The 8,060-nt window shown below is 43.1% G+C and overlaps 1 protein-coding gene across 1 annotated transcript in view; it reads left to right on the plus strand.

The window, feature by feature from the left end:
- ANKRD55 (ankyrin repeat domain 55) overlaps positions 1-8,060 on the plus strand; it is a 132,126-nt gene that overhangs the window by 115,608 nt on the left and 8,458 nt on the right. Inside the window, exon 10 of the mRNA XM_011942923.1 lies at positions 3,681-4,345. Within this exon, the coding sequence (XP_011798313.1) occupies positions 3,681-4,345 (665 nt within the window). The remainder of the gene's footprint in view (positions 1-3,680; positions 4,346-8,060) is intronic.

An 8,060-nucleotide genomic window follows, 5' to 3' on the forward strand; every position in this document is an offset into this window, starting at 1 on the left:
AAAAAAAAAAAAAGAATAAAGTGGGTTCCACATCTGCTTTTTGTGTTCACTCTGTTGCAATATAATGTGTTTTGTTTCTTGGGTTTGGGGTTGCTTATTTATTTATTTATTTATTTATTTTTAATTTTAGAGCCAGAGTCTCACTTGTCACCCAGGCTGGTGTGCAGAGGCATAATCATGGCTCACTGCAACCTTGAACTCTTGGGCTCAAACGATCCCCTCACCTCACCCTCTTGAGTAGCTGGGACTTTTGGCATGTGCCACCATGCCCAGCTGGGTTTTCTTGTTTTTTGGTTTTTGTTTTTTTTGTAGAGATGGCCTCACTATGCTACCCAGGCTGGTCCCAAACTCCTGGCCTCCAGCAGTCTTCCCACCTTAGCCTCCTGAAGTGCTGGGATTAGAAGTGTGAGTCATCATGCCCAGCCACAGTATCATATTTTGATTGATGTATGCAAAAACAATCTGGCCTTATATAAATACATAGTTGGAAAAGGCAGGTGTATCTCAATAGGCTTTTCAGACAATTGTGTGTATTTTTCTTTTTTTTTCTTTTTTTTTTTTCCAAGAAGGAGTCTCGCTCTGTCACCCACCTGCCACCATGCCCGGCTAATTTTTTTGCATTTTTAGTAGAGATGGGGTTTCACTGTGTTAGCCAGGATGGTCTCGATCTCCTGACCTCATGATCCACCTCAACCTCCCAAAGTGCTGGGATTACAGGCGTGAGCCACCACGCCCGGCCAATTGTGTGTATTTTTCTTTGATACGACATCAAAACTTAACAAGTAGTAGTTTCTTAAAGGTTAATTGCAATGTGGATTCTCACCATATCAATAAATTTTTTGTACTCTGTCACATTAGAATACATTACTATACCTTATACTTTAAATGGGCCCTCTACACATGCGTGATTTTATTAACACTTTGCATTGGTCATTTGGAAAATATTGGTTCACTTAATTATAAAGATCTTCCAAATGACACATTTCATTATACAATATCAAAAAGTCACATTTGTTAGTGTTACCACCAATCTCATTGGAAAAGCTTTATAGATTGAGATGCTGTCAAGCTTACAATGTGAATATAAGTTTTCCAAAATTCTAGTTTTTACTTGAAAGCTAGACTTTCGTCATTGGCTACAATAACTGTCAATTATTTATCTTGAAATGAAATATTCACTGTATTCATTTTATTTTATTTTATTTATTTATTTTGAGATGGCGTTTCACTCTTGTTGCCCAGGCTGGAGTACAATGGCACAATCTCGGCTCACCGAAACCTCTGCCTCCCGGGTTCAAGCAATTCTCCTGTCTCAGCCTCCAGAGTAGCTGGGATTACAGGCATATGCCACTACACCTGGCTAATTTTGTATTTTTAGTAGAGACAGGTTTTCTCCATGTTGGTCAGGCTAGCCACCATGCCTGGCCCACTTTATTCATTTTAATGTATTTTTATTTTATTTATATATATATATATGGTATACATGTTTTGATATGAATATACCTAGTGAGATGGGCCGGGCACAGTGACTCATACTTGTAACCTCCACACTTTGGAAAGCCAAGGCGGGTGGATCACTTGAGCCCAGGAGTTCAAGACTAGCCTAGCCAAGATGGCAAAACCCCATCTCTATTAAAAATACCAAAATTAGCTGGGCTTGGTGGCGTGCATCTGTAATCCCAACACTCGAGAGGCTGAGGCATGAGAAACACTTAAACCTAACTGCAACTTTGTACCCTTTGACCCACACCTCCCATTCCCCCACCTCACCCTCACTTCTGGTAACCACTGTTTTACTCTCTGTTTCTGCATATTTCACTTTATTTATTTTGCAGAAATTTCTGCAAATACTTAGCTCTACATAACCATAGTTTGTCTGTAAGGCATAAAAATGGTGTTCCGTGAAAAAAGTGTCCAGTTCAGCCCATGACTCAAACAATTGCACAGCTGCTTTACCCCAAGACAATCGTCACACCTCTGTATATAGTAGAATTGCTTACGAGTACTTATTTTGTCAAACAAGTGTACTCAAGTCAATATTTAATCAAATTAATAACTTGTACTGCCTAAACAAGGACATTATTAAGTTAAAGGACTTTTTTTTTCTGCAAGTACATTTATGCCACTATTGTCCTGATTTGAACTGAGGCAGCCACCATTTTACCCACCACCTCTACTGCACCATCGATGCAAGGCAGCACAGTGAAAAAGACAAATAACGTTGTGGTGTTATTATGAATAGAGTTTAACGCCGTGAAACCCCTGAAAAAGTCAGGGATCCCTCTTTAAGGGTTCAATGGACCCCATTTTGAGACCCAGAGGCCTAAAGCACGAGCCGTAACAGGGGGAGGAGATGGCTTACACAAGATGCTGCAATAGCATCAATTCACACAGGGACATATTCTTTGTAGGGGAACTTGAATGTCAGAGGTGCCCTGGGGATCTCTCTGGTAGTATTAGAAGTCTAGAATTCAATATTTCAAAAAGCCCATTGGAAGGTGAAAGAATAAAGATAAGACTACATCATGGGAATAAAGATTCAAAGGATGCACTGTGTGACCTTTAGAGAAAACATTTGTTACATGCATCCAAAATAAGTGGTGATGTTTTTCAAATTGCAGATTGCGATATCTCACTCCAGAAAGTAATGTTGCAATCTGACTCCTAGGGGCACACACACGGGTCAGGTTTCATCGTTAATTCATACCGCAGAAAGCATTAAGTCAATTGGAGCCTCAAAAGAGAATCACACAGAATTTTCCAAGGAACACAAACAGAATAGCACCTCAGGGAACCTCTCGACAACTGCTGGCTTTTTTCCTTTATAATTTGCCTGTGCATTGGGCATTGCTCACTTTCTTCTGCAGCCACGCCCAACCTTGGTCATGCGCTCCTCCTCTTCTCTCGCTGGAGCCCAGACTAAAACTTCTTTCCTTGGTTTTCTTTTTTTTTTTTTTTATAGAGACGAGATCCTGCCATGTTGCCCAGGCTGGTCTCAAACTCCTGACCTCAAGTGATCCTCCAACCTCAGCCTCCTGAAGTTCTGGAATTATAGGCATGAGCCACCACGCCTGTTCTTTAGCATACTTTTTTAAAAAGTACTTTTCAACAGGAAAGTTTTAGTTTAAAATGGGGAGGGGGTGCCTGAGGGGGATAATGTCAGTTGGTCAGCACTAGGTCCAGGTTTTCTAGGATCTCTTTCACAGAAAGCCTAAAACCACACTCCCCCCACCTCAGCAACCTCCTCCATCCTTCTGCTCGTTGAAGCCTGAACTCAAACCCCTAGGCTTCATCTCTGACTTCAACTCGCGCTCCTACTGACTGTCCTTGAGATGTGAGAACAACACTTTCAGCAAGTTTTCAGCTTAGTTAACCCCTTGTTGAAAACAGATGATCCAGGTGTAAATTTTGAAAGGATATCCCCTGAAGGAGCAAGAAAAATATAAGAAACGTCCTCCTTGGGCAAAGACTGCCCGTGGCAAAGAGCCTCTTCTGGGCAGCATTGCCAGGGGTGCTGTGAGTTCCTCACACCACTTTAACTTGAGAAGGCTTTGGGGGTATCTAGGAAGGATCTCAGAAAACCTGATGAAGCGTGTGGAATAGGGGGTCGGTATTTCAGTTAGTGATGTCTCTACTTCCTATTCTCACATTATCATCCCTGCTCTTTTATATTCTCATAGAACAGAGCCTACTCGACCCCCTCCCTCCCAGAGCAGTCGGCCCCAGAAGAAGGAGGGACGGTTCAACATGCTCAATCAAATATTCTGCAAAAACAAGAAAGAAGAGCAGAGAGCCCATCAGAAGGATCCCAGCAGGGACCGACACAGAGAGGAAGACACCTCGGAAGTCAATGACATCATCACCACCTTTGATAGCATCATGGGTACCAACTGCCAAGAACAGCCTGGTGATCATGTGGCTATGGTTGAATTTAAGAAGAAAATCTCAGACAATTCAAAATATCCCTTACCAGAAAAGAAACCGCTGGCCCGTAAGGGGCTTCCACCAATCAGAACGCAGAGTCTCCCACCCATCACCCTGGGCAGTAACTTCCTAACAGCCTCCCATGGGGCCACTTCCCATGCAGGCCTGAGCTCTGGTCCTCATCATATGGCCCAGCGATCTCAGAAAAGTCGAAGTGAGCAGGATTTATTAAATAACAGAACTGGTTGCCAGCTGTTACTAGATAACCCCTGGAGGAGTGATTCTAATCAGATATTTTCCTACAAAGTTTGGACTGTGTCTTCTTCTGATAAGCTGCTGGACAGATTGCTCAGTGTCCGGCCTGGTCACCAGGAGGTCTCTGTGCCACCACATCTTCGTCATCTACATAATCCATCATCAGGTAATGTCCTTGATTTTGTCTTCATTCTCAGCAGGCTCTATACTGGAAATGTCCCCTACAGTTCTAGGCTAGGAACTGGAGTGACAATGGTCTAGAAGGCAGGGTGAGAATAAAATGAGTGATTAGAGCCACCTTTTCTCCCAAAGTGCACTGGATTTGAGATTTCTGGGCTGTGAAAACATTCTGCTTCTCTGGCCGGGTACGGTGCTCAATCCCAGCACTTTGGGAGGCCAAGGCGGGCGGATCACGATCCTGGCTAACACGGTGAAACCACATCTCTACTAAAAGTACAAAAAATTAGCCAGGCGTGGTGGTAGGTGCCTGTAGTCCCAGCTACTCGGCAGGCTGAGGCAGGAGAATGGTGTGAACCCGGGAGGCGGAGTTTGCAGTGAGCTGAGATCCGGCCACTGCACCCCAGCCTGGGCAACAGTGCAAGACTCTTGTCTCAGAAAAAAAAAAAAAAAGAAAGAAAGAAAAGAAAATGTTCTGCTTCTCCCATCTTCAAGTAATCATCAAGTACAAATATGTGCCTTCTCATCTTCCCAGCAAATATGTGTGGTATGTACCAGATTGGAGCAAGAATATTACTATTTCCACTAGCAAGGGTTCTTAACTAGTGTGTGGCAAATCACCTGTGAGGAGTTTGTTTGTGTGACTGTTTATAAATCAGGCATTCAATCTCCACCCCAGACCTACTGAATCAAAATTTTGGTGAGGGAACAGGGAAAATGGCCATGCCTTGTGTGGACACATGTAGAAAGGTAACACATTTGCACATTTATGGGTTAGGTCTCAACACATACCAAAGGGTTGCAAAGCAATTCTCCCTCTTGTGTCTTCCCCAGCTATCCAGTGTCCCTCATGCAAAGCTAAACGTCAAAAAGAAATGAATTTTTTTATCCTTCCAGAGATATTTTACACACATATATCTCCATTTTTAGATATGAAATATGCACATATCCCACTTTTTAAACAAAAGTATCACACTAAAGAATTTATTATTTATTTATGTATTTATTTATTTATTTGAGACAAGGTCACATTCTGTCACCCAGGCTCGAGTACAGTGGCACAATCACGGTTCCCTGCAGCCTCTGTCTCCTGGGTTCAAGTGATCCCCCTGCCTCAGCTTCCTGAGTAGCTAGGACTATAGGTACGCACCCTTACATCTGGCAATTTTTTTTTTTTGTAGAGATGGAGTTTCACTATGTTTCCCAGGCTGTTGGTGAACTCATGGCCTCACGCAGTCCACCCTTCTCGGTCTCCCAAAGTGCTGAGATTACAGGCATGAGCCACCACGCCAAGCCTAAGAATTTATGTGTGTGTGTGTGTGTATATGTGTGTGTGTATGTATATGTGTGTGTATATGTGTGTGTGTGTGTGTGTGTGTGTATACACGTTTTTTTTTTTGAGACTCACTCTCACCCAGGCTGGAGTGCAGTGGCGGGATCTCAGCTCACTGCAACCTCCACAGTGGTGCGCTCTCAGCTCACTACAACCTCCGCTTCCCAGGTTCAAGCAATTCTCCTGCTCAGCCTCCCAAGTATCTGGGACTACAGGAATATGCCACCACAGCCAGCTAATTTTTTGTATTTTTAGTAGAGATGGGGTTTCACTGTATTAGCCAGATGGTCTCGATCTCCTGAACTTGTGATCTGCCCGCCTCAGTCTCCCAAAGTGCTGGGATTACAGGCGTGAGCCACCATGCCTGGCATAGAATTTGTATTTTTATACAAATGTATATGTATCTATTCCCCACCTTATAAATACATTTATCACACTAAAGAATTTATTTTTATTTTTTAAATGATCCATAGGCTGGGTACAGTGACTCACACTTGTAATCTCAGAACTTTGAAGGGCTGAGGCAGGGGGTCAATGTAGCAAGACCCCCACCTCTACAGAAAAAAAAAAAAAAAGAAGAAAGATCCACAGGTGATTCTTTGCACCATTGTTCAAAAGCAGCAGAGGCTGCAAAACAGCTTCCAAAGCCTCTTCGGTGCCACAGTACCTTGGCTTGTTTTTAAGTGAATTAATTGTCAATATTTTTAAATTATGAAATTTTATATAAAAATCTAGAATTCTAGCTTCTCTCGAAAAACTAGAAAATCTGGCAACACTACACCCAGATTCCCACATGGCAATAATTGGCTGGATCTGAGTAACCACTGTTCACTTAGACACCACTGTCCCCAGTTCAGTTGAGTCCACACCGCTCCACCGTCTCTCCATGGAGTGTCAGACAGGCCTTATAATATGAAATATGTACATATCCCACTTTTTAAACAAATGTATCACACTAAAGAATTTATTATTTATTTATGTATTTATTTATTTATTTGAGACAATGTCACACTCTGTCACCCAGGCTAGAGTACAGTGGCACAATCACGGCTCCCTGTAGCCTCTGTCTCTTTCAGTTGTTGTTTTTCTTACAGTAGGATTAAGAGAAAAAATAATTTATTTATGGAAGCCATTTTTCTCTAAGAGTAGAAAAATGAAAGACCAAGACAACAATGTGGGGTGTTTTTGGGTGTGTGTGTGTGTGTGTTTTGTTTTGTTTTGTTTTTGTTTTTGTTTTTTTTGAGACAGAGTCTCACTCTGTCACCCAGGCTGGAGTGTAGTGGCATGATCTTGGCTCACTGCAACATCCACCTCCTGGGTTCAAGCAATTCTTCTGCCTCAGCCTCTCGGGTAGCTGGGATTACAGGCATGTGCCACCACGCCTGGCTAATTTTTGTATTTTTAGTGGAGACAGGGTTTCACTATGTTGGCCAGACTGGTCTCAAACTCCTGACCTCGTGATCTGCCTGCCTCGGCCTCCCAGAATGCTGAGATTACAGGCCTGAGCCACAGTGCCCAGCCGCAATGTGTTTTTTAAAAAGTAGAAAAGGGCCATATATTTTTTTAGAATGAGTAAAATTCCTTTGTGTTTAATATGCAATTGAATTTGACTCTCTTCACTCTTTGACATGTGCCCAGTGCCTGAAACCTTTGAGATAGAATATGGCTCCCTCACTCATATTTTTATACATATTTAGACACAGGATAAATATGGATAAGCACATAAAGGCTGTTTCCTGGTGTCTGAGAAAAACTCCGTTCAAGATTTTGCTTCCTCCACAAAGCACTGAAGCACTTGGCTGGTGGCATGGGTAGTGTTTGCATTTTTTTCTGCAGAAGGATCAGGAAGGGAACACAGTGGTCTGCCACCTTTTGACACTTCAGAGCCTCAACCCATCCTGTTTTCCAGAGTTAGGCCTGTCCCAGCCAAACAAATACCTTCTGTTATGAAAATCATGTGAAAATCTGAAAGTCTTGTTCTTTTTCCGTTCCAAAGACAGCCTTGGCCTGTCTCTTTTATATCAGTCAGGATGGGGTTCAGCTTCCTGTAAAAGAAATCCAAAGTCACAGGGGCTTGAACAATATAGAAGTTTACTGCTATCACAGCCAGGGGCAGTGGCTCACGCTTGCAATCCCAGCACTTTGAGAGGCTGAGGCAGGTGGATTGCTAGAGCTCAGGAGTTCAAGACCAGCCTGGGCAACATGGTGAAGCTTCGTTTCTACAATAAAATTAACCAGGAGTAGGGGTGCGTGCCTGTGGTCGCAGCTACTTGGGGGGCTGAGACAGGAGGATCACTTGAGCCCGGGAGGCAGAGGTTGCAGTGAGCCAAGATCACACCACTGTACCCCAGACTGGGTGACAGAGGGAGGC

Source organism: Colobus angolensis, unplaced genomic scaffold (genome assembly GCF_000951035.1).
Source record: "Colobus angolensis palliatus isolate OR3802 unplaced genomic scaffold, Cang.pa_1.0 Scaffold212, whole genome shotgun sequence".
In the NCBI taxonomy this organism is placed as follows: domain Eukaryota; kingdom Metazoa; phylum Chordata; class Mammalia; order Primates; family Cercopithecidae; genus Colobus; species Colobus angolensis.